This window comes from Malurus melanocephalus, unplaced genomic scaffold (genome assembly GCF_030028575.1).
Source record: "Malurus melanocephalus ecotype Western Australia unplaced genomic scaffold, MMel_1.1 scaffold_108, whole genome shotgun sequence".
Classification (NCBI taxonomy): domain Eukaryota; kingdom Metazoa; phylum Chordata; class Aves; order Passeriformes; family Maluridae; genus Malurus; species Malurus melanocephalus.
Genome location: NW_026623340.1, coordinates 1,231,104 through 1,248,664, shown reverse-complemented (window position 1 = coordinate 1,248,664; position 17,561 = coordinate 1,231,104). Strand labels below are relative to the sequence as shown.

The following is a 17,561-nucleotide window of genomic DNA, read 5'->3' as shown; positions in this document are numbered from 1 at the left end:
GATAGACTCAACACTGTGGTTTATAATGAAGAATGTAATCACTGGGAAGAAAAAGTATTTAAGACAAAAAGCAAGATTGTTTAAAGCAAAGGCCTCAAAATGAAATATTGAATGAGGACTTGTAGAGCACATRGGCCAAGGCAGGAAGAGGAGAGTGGTGCACCCCTGCAGTTTGGCCATTTTTTGGAACATGAGTTACTCCCAAGAAGGGAAAAACCTAAATAGTATAGAACTGCATAATTATATTTATACAATCTATCTGTAATATCCCATGACTACTGTGGTTGCACTTACATGTAAATATCATGTCTGTAGAATAATGGGAACATGTGTACCTCTGAACACTGGCCCACTGGAATTTTCATCCGAGAGAAAGGGAAACTGTTTCTGTTCATTTCCTGTGAGCCTTTGACCTTTATTATTTTTCATATTGCTCTGAGTGTATCTATTAATATATTGCAGAGAGAAAAACCAGAAAACTCGAGCAAGGGTTTCTGATGCTCTTGTGCAATTTTTACAGTTAACCTGTTCATAACCACAGAATGGTTTGGTTGAAAAGGAACTTAGAGAAAATCTTCTTCCAAGCCCCCTGCTARGAGCAGGGACACTTTAGACAMGACCWGGTTGCTCAAAGTSSAGTCCAACCTGGCCCTTGTGYTCTCTTGTTTTAGCAATCCTCATATTATCATATCACATCTCAGAAAATAATAAAATTCAAATAGCTGAGAGGAAAGGTTATAGGTTATCTTTGCCCAAAAATTCTGCACCAGCATTCCCAAGTTTAAAAGGATGCTTATGCAGGACTTGTGGATTGGAAAGCACAGAGCCTGAGGTTCAAAATATATTTTCAGGCTCTGCACTTTCTTGAGCCAACCACTTTCAGTTTTCCCTCACTGTCTTCACTACAAAATTCAGATTATTCCCTAGCTCACATGGGGATTTGAGTCCGTGTAATGAATATTACCGTGATGGTCACAATGAACAGAGTTCTAAGCACAGTCTGTTGTGACTGGAATTTTAAGCACATGTAGGCTTTTGACATGCAGAATCCCACGGATTTCAGTAGGAATGGGGTGTGATAGCTCCTTTGAGAGTCAGGCTATACATTTAGGTGTTTCATTCCAGACCCAGAAGCATAACCTGTTAAGAGAATTGCTGATGCTAATCCCATTTACTTGATGTTCCATGACTTGATAAAKCCTCAAAAAGTGCCTTCTACATTTTAAGCAGAGCATTAACACCACTGAGAGTAGACTGCTTTGAGCATCTGCTGCCACAGAGCCCTCACTAACTTCTTCCCATCTTTCCATCAGGCATCAGACTGCTATAATTTAGGGACTATTGGCTCTCTGTCAGAGGAGAGTCTTGCTGTTCTYAGACCTCGTAAAAGGAAACAAAAATGTGCCTGAAATATTGCAATGTTTGTGGCAACACTTGAGGGCATAAATAAGCTTTTTGGTTTTTAATTTTGAAATTCTTTAAGGTAAAGTGTGTGGAATTGTAAGTATGGTAGTAATATATGTAATTTACTTCTAGCAAGTGGAAGTTCATAATCCTGAACCTCTAGAAGCGTAAACAATTAATTACTTCCAAGGTCACCCTTACCAGACTGAAGTAATTCTATTGATCATAAAACGGAGCTGAAAGGGCATAAAGAATGCTGCAGGTTTTATTATTCTTTATTCTTTTATTACTGTTGCATAGTAATAAATGAGGACAGGAACACARAGATCGGAGAGACTCCTATTTGATAATTAAGGTGCTTAGGACTCACTGCCACCTCCTGTTTGCCTCTTTAGCCCACCACTTCAACCCTGCTGAAAGGAGCCCGTGAAAGCTCCTTCCTGCAGAGCATCTCATCCTGCCCAAAATCCATGGGATGACTTGCACTGCAGAGGACTTTTGGCTTGGATAAAAGAACGCAGCAGCAGCAGCAGGATTCTGCAGTTTTCAGACACTAAACTGCAGAACAACTTTTTGAGTTTGTGTATCAAACCACATGCACTGACTCGGTGTGATAAAACTTGTGTTTCCATGTGCCAGCCACAAGTGTTGTTTAAAGCATTCAGCAGTGTCAAGGTGCAAAGTTAGGGATGACAGCATCTGTTGTCCTGTTTTCTTACAGTCTGTGAGATTTTACAGCATCACAGACCTCAAAGGAGACACAATGCTCCCAGTTCAGCATATCCTGATGTTTTACTAACATTAAAATGCATATCAACTTTCATAAGCTTACAAAGCTATGGTAGGAAAAAAACCACAATTTTCTAAAACCTCGATACTCTTTCCCTATGAATCTTAAGTGCACATCATGCCCTGCCTGCATAGCTKTAGCCTGCAGCTCAACTTCATGGCTTGGGGAGGGTTTAGTTTTGTTTAAAAATCAAATAAACTGTTCTTCTGTAAATAACATTGGTATCCACAACCAAAGAGCAAAAATGCTCAAAAATCTCTAGGGCACAAGCTAATTATAAATATCGTATTTGTCCTTGTCAGGGATTGTTATTAATATTTGTTTAACTGTTTGGGAGTCCCCAGCTGCAACYAGCTAGAAATAAATCTAAGGGAAGAGGGGAGTTATTGTATGGATACCTTAAGGGTTACATTAAGGGAAACATTTTCCATAAATGCTTTCCTTTGGAAGCAACCATAGTAAACTATCAGGGAGCTCCCTGTCTTTCCCTCTCTCTCTCACACACACACACACACACAAGCACGCACATCCTTTCTGAAAAAAAAAACACAGCAAGAGGACTCGTACCTAACATTTTCACAGTTTGCTTGTTGTTCTTATCCCTGATGGCAGTGTTTGGACCGATGTTCTTTCTCTTCCTCCTCCAGAGCTTCCTCCCGATGAGGCTGTACAGCACGGTCAGGCAGAACACGGGCAGGAAGAAGAAAATGCTGGAGGTCCAGACCATGATGGTGAGGAGCCCCGAGCGGATGGCGTACTCGGTGGCTCTGCACTCGTTGGTGCTCAGGGGGTTGGTGCCGTTCTCRTGCTCGACCCCCACCAGGATGAAGATGGGTCCGGCGCTGATGAAGGAGATGGCCCAGAGGAAGAGGATGACCAGCTTGACCTTCCCCTTGGTGATGATGACTTTAGCTCGCAGGGGGAAGCAGATGGCGACGTACCGCTCCACGCTGAGCGCCGTGATGTTGAGRATGGTGGAGTAGGTGCAGCTCTCGCTGATGAACTGGAAGAGCTTGCACAGGAGGTCCCCGAAGTTCCAGGGCCGGTACTGCCAGAGGCGGAAGAGGTCCAGGGGCATGCAGAGGAAAATGAGCAGGTCGGAGAAGGCCATGCTGGACAGGTAGAAGTTGGTGGTGGTCCTCATGTCCCGGAACCGCGACACCACCAGCATGGTCATGAGGTTGCCGATGATCCCGATGACGAAGAGCAGGACGCAGGCGACGGTGATGCCGGTGAGCACGGGCACGGGGAACAGGTGCAGCGGGGGCTCGGCGCCCGTCCGGTTCTCCGCGCCGCGGCCGCCCGCGCTCCCCTCCCGCATGCTGGCGCCGCGGGCTGCGCATCCCCGCCCGGCGCTGCGCGGCCCGGCCCCGCACGGTGCCCGCTGCGCTCCCGGACAGGTGCGGGGCCGGGGGCGGGGAGCGACAGCCACGGACGGGCGGCCCCGCTCCGCCTCTCGGCGCTCCGCCGCTCCCCCCGGCCCGGGGCGGGCGGGCACTGCCGCGCGTCACAGGAGACGTGGGCACGGAGCGGCCCCGCCGCGACCCCGCTCCGCCCGAGCCCTCAAACTTTCTCCGGGAGCCGCGGAGCAGCCCGGGCTGGGTCCGCCCCCGCTCCCTGCCCCGCCGCCCGCCTGCTCGGGCAGGTGCGGTGCCGCTGTCCCCGCTCCCGATTTCCCCCCGGTGCCGTTCCCAGCTGTCGGTGCCGCTGTCCCCGCTCTCAGAAGCCCCCGGTGCTATCCCCGGTGCCGTTCCCCACTGTCCCCTCTCCCGGAGCGCCCCCGATGCTGTTCCCAGCTGTCGGTGCCGCTGTCCCCGCTCTCAGAGTCCCCCCGGTGCTATCCCCGGTGCTGTTCCCTCTCCCGGAGCCCCCCGGTGCTGTTCCCCGCTGTCCCTGGTCCCAGAGCCCCCCGGTGCTATCCCCGGTGCTGTTCCCCGCTGTCCCCGCTCTCAGAGCCCCCCCAGTGCCGTTCCCCGGTGCTGTTCCCCGCTGTCCCCGCTCTCAGAGCCCCCCCAGTGCCGTTCCCCGGTGCGGTGCTGCTGTCCCCGCTCCCAGAGCCCCCCCGGTGCTATCCCCGGTGCTGTTCCCCGCTGTCCCCGCTCTCAGAGCCCCCCCAGTGCCGTTCCCCGGTGCTGTTCCCCGCTGTCCCCGCTCCCAGAGCAGGGGTCCCTTCCCCTGTCCGGGCTCTGTCCCCGCTCAGGTGGCCCCGCGGCGCTCAGCCGGTCCCCCAGTGATGGGGGTGATCGCTCTCTCCTGGCTCTGTATCTTTGCTCTGCCCTTGGATCTTGGCAGGAGCCCGGCCGGGCTCCGGCTCAGTGAAGCTGCAGCAGTCACCCGCTCCTACATGATTTACCTGCAATTAAATTTCGATTCAGCGTGTCACTGCTGTCCTATGCTGTGCCCTTTGCAGGTGCAGGCAGAGCCGTGCTTCCCCAGCTGCAGACTCCTACTCACTGTACTGAAGGATAATGTTGTGCCCAAGAAATGAGATGTAAACAGAACAGGGTGAGATCAGGGGCAGTAAAGCAACTTCCCACACATCTGTACAGGGTGTATCTCTCCACCTTTCCAACTGTTCCCACAAATTGTAAGGGTGTGTGTGCTGCAGCACAATCTTTTCTCACTCCTGTCCATCTAGAAGGGCTGGATCTCTTGTACCCCATCTCTCAGGGGGCAGCCAGTGCTCTGAGCCCATTTTGGCTTAACCATAGAATCATGGAATGGTTTGGGTTGGAARGGACCTTAAAGCTCATCTCATTCCCACCTCCTGCCAGGGSCAGGGACACCTTCCACTGGYCCAGGCTGCTCCAAGCTCATCCAGCTCAGCAGGGAAGCAGGCTGATGCTGTTTCCCCAGGTGCACTCCACCACTGCCATTCCCATTTCACGGCTGCAGAGCTTTTATTGAAGGGTAGGTAGAGCACAAATGTGCTCTGCCTGTGCCTCTGAATGTGCCTGTTTTCTGTAATTTGTGCCTTGTGTAACCATGCAGGCATGAGCCCTAGTGCCTTGTCCACATCCTAATTTGGATGATGTATTTTTCCAGTTTAACTGGAATCGGAATTTTCGTTCCTGCTCATGAACTGTGAGACAGTTTTGTAGCAAGTTACTCAACAGTTGCTAAATTTTATGAGGGATGGCTGCACATTAATTGCAGTTGAGAAGGAGGAAGAGCCTAATGTACTTCTCACTTTGTCTRTTCAGCTGCCTGTATAGTTCTGTTATATGTTTCTGAATTAAAATAATGGGCTTTATGCCACTAAGATAGTTATTTCCTTTTAGAATTGTGTCCCCAATCGAATTTACATGACATTGCTTTATATTACRGAGGAGATGGCAACTGCCCCTGTGGTTAGGCTGCCAAATACTTTGCATTATTATAAGGAATTATGTCACTCTTTTTTTAAATTTCTTTTCCCTAATAAATTCTCAGGCCAGTGGTGTTAGTTGCAGGATGATGATATTTGCCAGAGAAAATGCCCTGAAGCTATAAATGTGACTTTCTATGTAGAAAGGATCCTTCATTCTCATGAAATTCTTCCAGCTTTTGCTGACCTGTATCTTGTCAAAAGTGACCATTTCCCTTTCCCCAGGGAGAGAAAAGTGCTTTATTTTTTTTTTTTCCCCAGGAGAATAATTTATTCCTTTTTAAAATAGTAACTGAATTGTGTTGTGTGTTTCAAATCAGGTATCCAGCAGTGAGTTAGCACCGGATCTGTGCACTCCAGACAACTTGAGCTCACAATRCAATGACTTAACACTTAATTCCTTGGGATTTTGATGCTCTGAGTGATGACCCAATTGGATGAGAACTGGCAGTTGTGCTTCAAATCCAGCAGCATTGATCTCCTTCTTTAAAAGGTATCATGAGTCAAGGGCTCCTCTGGCTGCTTTTCCTGCATGGGGTTGGGGCAAGGCCAGAAAAAAATACCAGTTGAGAGAGAAGAAAAGCAGATTAAATTTTCTGATTCCTTCTGACTTCTTTGGCAATTGAAGGCCARATTTTGATGGAATGTAAGGATTTGTCAACCCACAAACACTGCACAATAATGGATTCCTGCCTCTGCTTTGCATGTGCTAAAGGACTGTGGTGCAGGTGGTGACAGAAGATGTAAGAGCTGTRAAAAAAGATGGGTTTAGGCTCCTCAAAGTTATCTACCAGCCCTCAGCTGCACAAACATTAGTTGTATATTGCCAACAAGACATGAATGAAGTCATTGCTCTTATTGCAATGAGAGAAATGGAGAAAAAGGGGCTAAAGTTAAGTGCTTTTTATTCAGTTCTATCCACTAGCCAGATGTATGAACCAACCAGATATTAAAGAGATAATTAACAAAAACCCACATTATACTGGACATTTACCTTTCATGGAACTCTAAAAATATTAGTGTTTCTCTTCAGTGTCTTCAAAACTGTGCTGAGCCCTGGAGATGAGGTAGAAGAATTTCTGTTTGCAGGGTTTTGAGGTCTTTCTCCTATGTTCTATCCTTTCCATTTCCTTCTCATCCAGGAAAGTTTGAATTCTTGTTTATAGCATTGTTTGTTGTCATGGAAATACCTGAAGGCTTTGAATATAGAATGATTATGTGTTTATTGTGGAGAGAAGAAGAAACTGAAAAACAGACCTCAAGGTAGAGATTCATTTTAAAAATGATACACCTCCAACAACTCAGAGGAAAGCAGATTCAGGGGTTTTTGTTATATCCAGGGACAGAAGGTGTTTTGACTGCTGTTGTAAATGTGGTTTAGGGCAGAAGGTAGCACCTGGTGTTTGCTTTCAAAGGTTATGGTTTAGCAGCTCTCCTCACTGAGGAGTGCTGATGGAATAGTGATATCCAGCTTAATAATGTAAAACCCAGAATGGGCTCCAATTACTTCAGTTGTTTGTAYGGCTGAAATATCTGCAAGCAGACCTCAAAACACTGCTAGTTTATTAATCAGCAAAGCTGTGCTCTGAGGTCACTAATCGAGAGGAAGGTGGTTTTCACTCAGCTTTTGGCCGTGTGTCAGCTCACTGTGTCACTGGGTCACGCCTGGCATCGTGTCCCCTTGCCTCAGGCTCATTCCCCAGTGCGGGGAGAATGTGATCCATTGGTGTGGGGATTCCATGGGCAGGGACTCCTTCCACCATCCCAGGCTGCTCCAAGCCCTGTCCAACCTGGCCTTGGACACTTCCAGRGATGGAGCAGCCACAGCTGCTSTGGGCACTCTGTACCAGGGCCCCACCACCCTCAGAAGGAAGAATTCCTTCCCAATATCCCATCTCATCCYGCCCTCTGGCAGTGTGAGTCCATTACCCTTTGTCCTGTCATTCTGTGTCTTTGTGGAAAGTCCCTTTCCAGCTCTTTTRGAACCCCTTTAGGTCCTAGAAGATGCTATAAGGTCTTCCAGAGCCTTCTCCAGCTGAACAAATACCTTCTGTCGCTGTTTAGTAATGGGTAAAGATCAGATATTTTGCTACTAAGAAAGAATTCCCAGTGCTTAAATAATTGCTAAAGCCCAGAAACATGTGAAATACCTCAAGGGAAATGCTCAGAGTGTTGTCCTCTGGTCACAAGATCATTTTCAAGGATTTCTTCAGCCCAATGCTTCCAGATGCTGTTCACCAACTGGGGTCTGGAAGCAGTTATATGGGATTACACAATATGGCATTGCTCAATTTGCATTTTGTCCTCAGCATTGCAAGCACTCGTGGCATTTAGTGGATTATATCTGATACCAATCAATGTCAGGGAAACTAYTGAAGACAGGATTGTTATGGAAGCCATAGGATGACACCAGTAATCACTGCGAGACTAAATAACTATTTAGTAAAAAYGTTTTATATAAAAGGCATGTAGAAAAATTTACAATATTCACATATTAATGCAACCTACAAAAATTTGCTACATATGTCATTCAGCATAAAGTGAGATGAAGTGTGTGAGTCAGGACACAGCGCAAACAGAACTTGCTGTATTTTTCCATTCTTCTTCTAAAGGTGTCCTGCCTGATATCCCTTGATAATCTTTCCCCAAGATAATATCTGGCAAAGATGCCTTCAGATCACACAGAATTTTTTTTTTGGTGTGATTCCTGTTGCAATATGCTCTGCATGCAGAGACCAAACATGAAACCAAGGGTCAGTCCCGCGCTGAAAGCACAAAGCCCAGTCCATTTGCAAGGAAAACCTACAGAAGTAATTTCTCCAAGATAACAAACGTACAGGGTGTGTAGGGAATGGCTCTGTTCTTCAGCATTTCTGGCAGGGAGAAAATTTCTCAGTTAAATACTGAAATCAGAAAGAAAACTGTAGAAATGTTTTCTGTTCTCTGTCAAAACAGATGTTTTGAGAAGGAGGAAAACCAAAGTGTTCCAGTAAATGGTGAAGAATTTCACATATTTGATTGCCACTGAAAACTGTGTGTGACAGTGTTAGAGCAGCAGGCAGAAGTTAAAACTCATTATTTTCAGCTCACACCGGTGTGTTTCTTTGTCTAACCTGCCAAAAGAAGGGTACTCCAGAAATTCTTCCCTTGCAGCTCCAACACAGGTATTTCAGTGAGCTGACATACCTGCTTGTCTGAATGGCCAGATAAACACAGGGGCTCATGTCTATCATTCCTTTTGTGGCTGGGTAGGAAGATGAACAGTGCCTGTTTATTGTGAGGCCCATGTGCAGGGGCTGCTCACTGATTTAATTACCTCAACAAGCAGGTGAATGGGAGGGTTCCCACGGCAACCCCAGAGTATTCAAAAAATAAATGGTCAGACTTTCTCCTGCCATCATTCTGTTGATGTAAAGTGACATTTGCAGAGCTGTCTTCCTTTCCCTCCAATTTTTTTTTCCACTTTCACCTTTCCCACTGTTTYCTCTGAATCTGGGCAAAATGCATTCATGGTGCAATTTGCTATTCCTCCACTGGCAATGCTACACATATGCTGATTTACACCACCTGACTTTTGATATGCATTGAGCCTGTACAGCTTAGACAAATCTTTCCAATACAAAATAGTCCTTTTTGTAGAGTTAAAAAATATACTGTTCATTTTGGTAAAAAAAAAAGGTATTTTACAAAAAAAATAATCATGAAAATTTCCCGCCCATCCCTAAAAATAAAATYGAGTAATTACAGCATTACCTAAATAAGCAGCATTTTTGTAAGTACAGATAGTTGTGCCTGTTTTCCTTAAAATGTTAGTCATTGGGGTGTGTTATTCTACATTACATCCTACCAAACATAGACCAGTACAAATAAACATGGAAGAATCTTGTCATGCCTAAATTGTTGCAAATTTCTCACAGAATTCAGTATTTACAGAAAACCTTTTTTTTTTTTTTTTTCTGGATCAAGCTCTTGTTGTCAACAAGTGTAACAGCAACTGCATTACTGAACTTATTGGGAGCCTGGTGAGATGTCTGCAGCACAATAATTAAGTAAATAGGCACGGATATAAAATGTTGATCAAAACACAGATTGATTTCAAAAGCTCTTCAGTGCCATTCCAGCAGCTGTCCTTATGTACAATATCCTGAACGAGACAAATGTGTTTACTCAAGACAYGATCCTGGAGAATGCTTAAGCACATACTTAATTTCAAGCTTGTGGATACCCTGATGCAGTCAGACTGTTTGTGTGCTTAAAATTAATTAGGTGCTTAAGTGCTTTGTTAGAGAAGACGGAGACGTGCAGCTTCTGTAAAACTCCCACTCAAAAAACTTTCGGAGAAATTCCACGGGTGCTTGGGGAACAGTTTGTACAAAGGCTCCTTACAGGRGCTGAGATATTCAAGACAGGGTCCCCTTGGAGACCACAAATAAAATTTGATGTCCAGTCTCAGCCTTGAGTAACCAGACTTGGAGCATATGGCATCCCTYGTGCCACAGCTGAGCCGGCCTGGAGCATCTGTGCTGCTGGGGAGTGCTCACCTGCCCGGGGTTCTGGCCAAAGGTGTCACCCGTGGGGTGTGAGTCCCTCACACCACTCCAGCCTGGCTGTCTGTGCCTGCACAGAGCATTGCCATCCCCAGCCAGCTGCTGCTGCTCATCCTGGATGCTGGGACACGACTYGGCATGGTTGGACCTCGTGGTGAGTGAGCTGAGAACAGGGAGTCTGCTCCTGTTGATATTGATACAGCTTTTGCTTAATATCCCCTATTTTACAGGGATTTAAGCTGGCCCTGTCCAGAAAAACTGGGCCACTTGGGATTGTGATTTTCATGTTCTAACCGATCATAAAAGCTCCAAAAAAACTTGCTTCTTTGTCCATGTCAACTATGTCACTGTTGCTGACAGAGACAAAAATCCTGTCCTCTCTCTTCAGCTGAAACACACCGCCTTGATAGATGGAATAAAGTCCATATTCTGCCTTTTTAGACCAGCAGCTTGTTCTTGCACTTTTCATGAGCAAAATGGGCTCAGGGTAATTAGTCAGTTTGTAAACATACTGCACGAGCTGTTTGGGGTTCCTGATTTGTCCCAGCAAATCTGAGTCCTCGTTCTCGTTCTCACGGAAGCGGAAGTAAATCTGTGAGTAGATGTAATAAAAGCCCGACTGGGGGATCACCAACTCGCCATTTCTCAGCTCCACGTTGTAAAGGAAAGAGTGGCCTTTCCTTGAGGATTCCCAGTTGTTTATTTTGTGTCCAATCCCTCTTCTGGGCAAGGGATTTACTTGGGAAAAAAAAAAAAGAGGGAGAAATGTTAACTTAAAAAGCAGGTAGTGAAGCCAGTGTCTGCTAGCTGRGGAGCCTGGTGTTTAATAACAAAGTAAGGAAACCTGCACTTCCCAGCAGTTCATAAGTAATTTTTTTTTTATGGTCCATAAGTARGCTTTGTGTGTGAATTAACATGAACTGCCTTCATTTTTAATTTTTGGGCTCCCAAGTAAGAGAAAAAACCCATGCTCTTAGTAACAAAATATCTGTTAGTGCCTGATACCCTCTGAAGCTGCATAAACCAAGCCCTTCSTTAGCAAGGCCTGAATGTCAAACCCCCTGTCTGTCTCACATTTCTAATAGGTCTGTCACCATAGCAGCTGGGGCTCACACAACCGACAGGAGGAAATGAAAGAGGAAAACTTAACACTAGGAAGAAGGGCATTGACATTTTTTTCTTCCTCTAATGAAGGTTCCAAAGGAAGAGTTAGGGAGGTACCCCGAGGAAATGGGCTTTCTCCCTTTTTGGTGAGAATTAACGGGAAAAAAACAATGTCTGGGACAAGATGACTCGTTTCCTACTACTAACTCAGTACAAGTATTAAAAATTGTATGTAATCGTGAGACTGGCAATGAGAGAGTAATTTCTGTGGTGTTTCACTGCTGTTGAAGGTTTGTCCTTACTGCGTGAGGCCAGGGAGCTCCTCCTGCTGCTGCTGCCCGTCAGATGCGCCGCGATCCTGCGCGCGGGACTCCGCGGCTGCTGCTCCTCCGAGTGCGGCAGCGTCAGAGTTCTCTGAACTGAGGGGAGGCCACAAAAGAAACCCCACATCAGAGGGAAGAAGATTGCAAAGCACATCTCTTCTATCTGGTTTAAGGAATAGGTATGTCATTTTTTAATTGACTGAATCACAGACTGATGCTATGTGTTGTTTAATAAGGCTCAAATTCCACTTTTACTCTCACTCTTGAAATCTCTTTATCAGCCTCTTTCTTCTTTTTCTCCTCCCTCTGCTTTTGAGTTACCAACAGACAAAATAACCCATAGTACTCAATTCAATGGTTAAATATTCCCAATCTTCCCTGTGAATTTCCACCTGGAGATTGCAATGCTTTTGCCCATCTTTAGTGGGAGCATCAGCAGAGTTACTCCTTAACTGATCTCTGCAGCTCTGTGCTGCTTGTTCCAGGAGCTGGGATGCTGGGAGGGCTTTTAAATGTCCCAAGTAACACCATGGGACTGAGATCTAGGGGCTGAGTCCTCTGCATCCACTTCGGTTACTTCACTCTAACCACTTGACCATATTTCTGGCTCCTGAAAATTTACCTCCTAGTAACCAGTAATAATTTTGCAAAATGACTTGGTGCCAGTACAAGATCTTAATCAGTTTTCTGCACTTTTAAAAAATCAAGTCACTACACATCAAGAGCTACTAGCAGCTCCTTTTTGCCACAGATAATAGAATCATTACAATACCATTGATTGCAGATATGTTTTCCTCGTAGCTTCTTGACATCATCTGCCAACAAACACAGAGAAAATGAATTAGCTTGTCAGCTGGGGCTGACAGACACAGGAGAAAGACACACCTTTTTTTACCCATGAATAAAATGGATTCTGGATTTGATCAACAAGCATGCAGAAAAAAAACCCCACCTATTAGTTTGTTGTAATAAAGAATTTCTAAGGGTGTATTTTTTAGGTAATGAAAGACAGCRGAAAACATTTTCAAGAACTAAGGGSTAAGTCTATTGAAAAATCTGACGCTCATGCTTTTTTTGAATAAAAGTGTCCAAGCACCAGCTTGCATTTGCAGAATACTTGGGGGTGTGAACTATAGGGTCTTAGATCTGAGAAATTAAATGTAATTTATTTTTATACCTCTATCTRTCTATGCTCTTAAAACAGTGTATTTTAGTTTGTGCATTCCCCTTCTTCATAACTGTTTGTTGACTGCTGAAACAAATCAGTATGGACAGTGGTACAGTAGCAGAAAATGTGGTGATGGTTTGAGATTATTTACCTGAGTAATTTAGGCCTGTATTGCCATTTATTGATGAGTTTTATCCTGTCACTTTTCTATTTATCCATCTATCTTATTATTAGTAGTAATAGTAGTATCATTWCCATAATTGTAATTTATTTCTTGCACCCAGGCTACCTTTTTTTTAAAGCAATTAGGGAGCTGGCAGGTATATTAGATGTTTAAACATCCACCAAATAAAACAACATTTTCTCTATGCAGAAGTTCAGGGACTTCACTGGCAGAATTTCCACCAAGCTGAGATCTTTGAGCAGAGAATCTGTTTTGGACTGCAAAATCTGTTTTTGCCAGGAAATTCCTGCCAGAAGTGAATTTTTATGGATGARCTTGTTTATGTGCTGGAGATGGGATTTTGTAAACCATTCCAGAAGATTTTAGCCTTTCTGATGTTGGAGCCASCCTGACTTTGTTCTCTGCAGCCCARATTGTGTGTGTTGTGTATCAGTCATGCAGGTATGACTGATACAGGGTGCTCTCAGGAAGGTGCTGTGCCCGATGCTGTGAGCTCACTCGCTCTTTCCTCCCTCACTCCATCACACAGCTCATGACTGCACCACTCCTTAGACACCTTTTCACCTCTCCCTGTGTTAGGTTTCATCTCATTTTCTCTTCCCTGTATTCCCAAAGAGGCATTGACAGCTCTGATAGCACCACGATCTGGATGGTCGGGTAGAAACAGTTCACCCTGAGGTATTTCAGACAAGCCAACCCATCACAGGAATCTGCTTAGTAAAAGCTGATTRTCTTTGCTTTATTATTTCCTGATTGCACTGAAACCATTTACGAGTTGGTTGTTTTTTTTTTTCTTCAGTGCAAGCTCTCTGCAGCTGGAGCTGTGGCCTGACAACTGCTCTGCAATAAAACAACCCCAGCCTCCTTTACTCTACTATTGAGATTTTTTCAGCTGTAACATCCCCAAGCACRCTGTTCCCAAATACCTTTTTAATTAACTTTCCCAGGTGCCACTTTACTTGCCAGCAGGGATCAGCTTCTCTGTCTTCACTTTCAATGAGATCCAAGTTCTCGATGGAATTTCCGATCTCCTCCCCRGTGAGACAAGCGATGCCGCTCTTGGAGTACGAGTCCTGGAGCTGCAGCAGAGGGGAGAGCAAGGAGTTTTCACCCATGATGTGTTTGCAGCTGTGGTATGTCATTGTATTTACTTTGCTAAGGAACAAACTTGCTTTTCTCTAAAGCATTTGTTAATATGGTGCAAGTAGGATCTTATGAGCAACATGAGGAACTCATCCTGATCCGATATATTTAAATATGAGGCACATGTCACAAGCAAAAATATGCTTGCATTGTCTGCAGGGACATAAATTTGGTATCAACTTAATAGGTTTTGTGAAAACTCAACAYCCAAACCCCTAATGTTGTAAATTCTTTAGTTCCTCTAGTTCRGCATTAAAAACATTTCTTTTGCACAAGGGTTTGGGGTTTTTTGTTTGTTTGGGTTTTTGAAATAATTTATCGAGGATGAAGTCAAATACTAGAACTTAAAAAGTATTTTCTCTGCTCTCTTTTCAGCCAATGTCATTTATAATCCAGACCTTTTAATTATTTTATATTATATATTATTCTATATATTCTATATATTACAGATAAATGTACAAATATATATTATATATGGATACTATTCTGTATATTATGTATTATATATTCTATTATTATATATCCAGTCTGGGGTCTCTGCTAACAGCATTTGTCCTAACAGTCCAGACAACTGAAATGACATTTGAGTCCAAATAAAATCATAATGCTAGATGTTTTTGACATGAACCTCTGTCTATACCGTCTAATCATAGAGAAAACACTTTTTGTTTGCTGAGATTGAAAAGATTGGCAAAACTCCTTTTGGCTCCAAAGGAATGTGGCTGGGATTTGATATCCTGGAGGAAAGCTCTCTCCCAGCTCCCCGCGGATGTGACACACACGACTCCAGCTGGCGCTGTTGGTTAATGTGGGAACCTGAGAGCAGCCCCTGTTTGATTTGAACTGAGCTCCTGCTGCATCAGCCAAACACCGGCAAGGCTTGTTGAGCCAGCAAAGCACCCCGGGAACTTGGAGGAAACAACGAGAAACATGCAAAGCATTCAGATGGAAGTCTGGTAGCAACTTTTAAGTTTCACTTTTYTTGTTGTGTTAAAGAAGTTTGGGTCGGTTTGCTAAACAGATGTATTCTTTTCCCTACAAATACCAGTTTTAGCTGTCCTTSAGACTGGGGTATTGAAGGCAACAAATGGCTTTCCTCCTTCACACTTCATGCTTTTCCTGGCTGTTAGAAAACAGAGGCGTTTAGGAAGAGATTTCCTGCTCCAGGGGGAGGAAATTTCACCTCCTTCAAGTCCCACGTTCAGTCTGCAGGAGCAGACTCCACTGAGCTTCAGCTAATATTTGAAATTACGTATTTTGAAGGCAGCAGAAGAAAAAGCGGCTCCCACTATGAGTGTTTGTGAAGGTTTCTGTGTCTTTGCCAAGGAGTACAGTGATATTTTTAAATCAGATTTCAAGAACTCGGAGTGATTAATATTATATGCTCACTGAGGTAAAACTACACTTAAAACTACAGGCTCTGACAGATTTAACTATACAATGAGCTTCTATAACAAAGCAGTTTGACGAGTTTAAGAAAAAAAAAAGCCAAACACAGGCAAGTTGTGAGGTTACTGTTTATTAACTTGCAGACCTGTTACAGCTCAGCTCCCAGCTTTGCCCTCCCATCTGGAAGCAAACAGTCCTGTGCCTCCGCCTCCACCTCACCTGCTCACTTCTCCCCAAAACACCTTTACTCTCCTGGCACTGGAACAGTATTTTGTATACAGTTTGAAACACTCAGGGAAGGCAACCTTGCAGCAGCACATTATGGTACTGAAGGACTGGAGTTTCTCTTGTAAGATTTACTCAAATGAGGTTTATCTGCAGCGCTGAAACCTCTGAGGATATAACTCCTGTAGGAATCTTATCTTGTAAAGTCTCTCTCCTGTGTTAGGAGTGGTTAGTGGACTGTTTTTGAAACAGAAGGAAAACTGAGGATGTTGTCCTTGCAGCCCTGTATCCTGAAGCATAAGAGCTTTATTGTCTCAGTACTTCCTCTTAAAGCAAAACAGTTAAACAAATGTCCTGCTCCTAGTCCTGTTCAGATTGCTACAGCTAGAATGGAAAAACCCTACTAGTTACCATGCTTTTCATAAAGACAGAAATACCTGCAGCCTGTGCAGCACAGTAATTCGGTGAAGGTGTAGAAATGCAGGTGTTGTGAACATCAAAGGGAAGAAAARCATGCGGACAGAGATCAGAGTTTACCTACAGAGCTTGATTCCACATGCACCATGTGGATGTGGGGCTGTTTCCAGAGGAGGCTTTTCCTGTTTATTGTGCACCAAACGGCACATGCAGGAATATGTGGTTAAGGCACCCCCTCCAGAGCCAGCAACCTTTGTTTGTAGCCCAGGACAACTTCAGTTTGGACAGAATCATCCCTTCACACCAAATGCAGGCTTGTTATTCCTCAGAAAAAATGAGCCGTGTTTTGGGCAAGTACCCTGGGATGTGGTTGTGTCCCAGGTGTAYGTGTGTTTGAATACAAGGAAGGAAAAGATAAGTGTGGTTACTAATTACTTARACTGGCAAGTTTGTTAGCAAGGGACTCTGAACTGTGTGCATGAAGAAATGAGGATGCCTTTATATATTTTTCTTCACTAGAAACCATATAACCTGATTTCACAAAGTCAGCACATTTCTGTGACTCCCCCACTTGACAGCCACACCTATAAATTCAGCAAGAAAATGTTTAATACATTTTGGAAGTATGAGCACTGCCTCCTGTTGCAGAACACTGCACACCCTTTGCCTCACAGAGAACTCTGACATCTCAGAAGACTCCACTGGCTCAATCTAATGTGGAATAAATGAATATATGGCATAATATGCATATACACATTATTAATAACCATATATTTAATTGCGCATTATTGAATGCATATATTCAATAGWAATTTACATTTTTGCAGTACTTTCTGAGGTTGTAGATGTACAGAACACTTACTTGCAGTTAGGTTTGCCTGTGTGCCAGGAAGAGAAACATACACAACTTAGAGCAGGACAGTAAGTCAGTCTGGGATAATACATTCATGGAAACCCTGAGAATTAACAGGTTCCATGACAAGCAAGGGACATGACACATGGAACTATCAACTAAATGCAACTTTCTCGGTGTGTAAGTTATCTTTTGCAAGAAGAGGCAAGAGTTAAGCAGCTGGCAGGCCTGAAGGGTGGCTGCAGGGAGACCAGAGCATCTAGACTATACAACGGGAATTTTACAAGCAATTGGGGGGAATTCTGTGCTGTTTGCCGTCTGGTGCAGTTCCTTTAGGATTAGTCACAGTCTCAAAACCATGTATTGTTCTACAGTAAGCATCTAAAAGGCAGCTCAGCTGTCCTCAGTCCTTCTCGCGGTGACTGGAGTGTCCAGCTGACAGAGCCCGTTCCACCCAGCCCTCCCGCACCGCAAAAAGTGATGAGACGGCGAATTTGCGCTCTAATGCGAAACACATTTGCTGCAAAAGCGCATAACTTTGGTTTTTTTTCGAATCAGGCACTTTGTAGCTGCCCCGGCTTTGAACTCCGCTCGCCGCGCACACCCACGGCCCGGCTGCGCTGCGGAGACAAAGGCGAGCGGAGCTC

At 44.5% G+C, this 17,561-nt stretch overlaps 2 protein-coding genes across 2 annotated transcripts in view; both read right to left on the bottom strand.

The window, feature by feature from the left end:
- GHSR (growth hormone secretagogue receptor) overlaps positions 1-3,515 on the bottom strand; it is a 4,347-nt gene extending 832 nt beyond the window's left edge. The window contains exon 1 of the mRNA XM_057369419.1: positions 2,762-3,515. Within this exon, the coding sequence (XP_057225402.1) occupies positions 2,762-3,515 (754 nt within the window). The remainder of the gene's footprint in view (positions 1-2,761) is intronic.
- A 5,509-nt stretch (positions 3,516-9,024) lies between these two features.
- Positions 9,025-17,561, bottom strand: part of TNFSF10 (TNF superfamily member 10) — a 9,400-nt gene continuing 863 nt past the window's right edge. Inside the window, exons 2-5 of the mRNA XM_057369392.1 lie at positions 13,814-13,966; positions 12,308-12,350; positions 11,515-11,631; positions 9,025-10,846 (exon numbers count right to left, since the gene is read on the bottom strand). Of these exons, the coding sequence (XP_057225375.1) occupies positions 10,398-10,846; positions 11,515-11,631; positions 12,308-12,350; positions 13,814-13,966 (762 nt within the window). The 3' untranslated portion in view covers positions 9,025-10,397. The remainder of the gene's footprint in view (positions 10,847-11,514; positions 11,632-12,307; positions 12,351-13,813; positions 13,967-17,561) is intronic.